At 40.0% G+C, this 916-nt stretch overlaps 1 protein-coding gene across 1 annotated transcript in view; it reads left to right on the forward strand.

Moving 5' to 3' along the window:
• The window catches only part of zmp:0000001301 (rab9 effector protein with kelch motifs), a 12,190-nt gene that overhangs the window by 6,481 nt on the left and 4,793 nt on the right, over nt 1–916 (forward strand). Inside the window, exon 9 of the mRNA XM_037979552.1 lies at nt 349–430. Coding sequence (XP_037835480.1) covers nt 349–430 — 82 coding nt within the window. The remainder of the gene's footprint in view (nt 1–348; nt 431–916) is intronic.

Genomic DNA, 916 nt, shown 5'->3' on the forward strand with positions numbered 1-916 from the left:
AGGAGCTGGCCCAAGTGGCTAGGGAGAGGGAAGTCTGGGTCTCCCTGCTTAGGCTGCTGCCCCCGCGACCCGACCCCGGATAAGCGGAAGAGAATGGATGGATGGATGGATGGATGGATGAAGAAAAATCCTGAAAACTCGAACTGAATGACTCAGATTTATTCAGATGATTTCTGACTTTATTAATTATGGTATGGGTTATTCATGAAGGACGTGTTTATTTAGGTAAACTGGATAATTAAAGGGAGTATTTTCTCTTTAAATAAAGAGAATTTGAGCAGCTTTTACTATTATTATTTTTATTTCAGATTGAATAAATGCAGATTCTGTTTTCTTCTTCTCTTACAGGACGTCTACATGTTTGGAGGCAAAATCACAAATGATGACGGTTCAGAGACCTCGTCCAATGAAATCCACAAACTCAGCGTCGGTACGTCGGATAAATGGAACGGGGCTGGAGCAGCTGAAGGAAGCAGGACACGAGCTAAAAGCTAAATGATAAAAGCAGCAAAATTAAAGCTAAAAGTAGCCAAACAGCAGATAAAGTCTAAGGTAGATAAGGGGGTAGTGTAGAAGAATAAAGGTTAACAGTTTTGTTATTTTCATGTGTGCAGAGTGAAGGAAGATTAGCTAAAAGTAACAAAAGGTTAGCAAAAAGCTAAATTAGCTAAAGGTAGCAAAGGGCTAGGTAAAAGTGGTAAAAGTCTGGCTTTTCATCATGAAGTAGCATGACAAGTTTCTGTGGAGAAAATATAAAATAAAACCAGTTTATTTATTGTTATTTATTGTCTGACCCGACCTCGGATAAGAAGAAGAAGATGGATGGATGGATGTTGGTTGGATGGATGGATGATGGATGGATGGATGGATGGATGGATGGATGGTTGGATGGATGGATGATGGATGGATGGATGGA

The sequence above is a fragment of the Kryptolebias marmoratus genome, linkage group LG14 (genome assembly GCF_001649575.2).
Source record: "Kryptolebias marmoratus isolate JLee-2015 linkage group LG14, ASM164957v2, whole genome shotgun sequence".
In the NCBI taxonomy this organism is placed as follows: domain Eukaryota; kingdom Metazoa; phylum Chordata; class Actinopteri; order Cyprinodontiformes; family Rivulidae; genus Kryptolebias; species Kryptolebias marmoratus.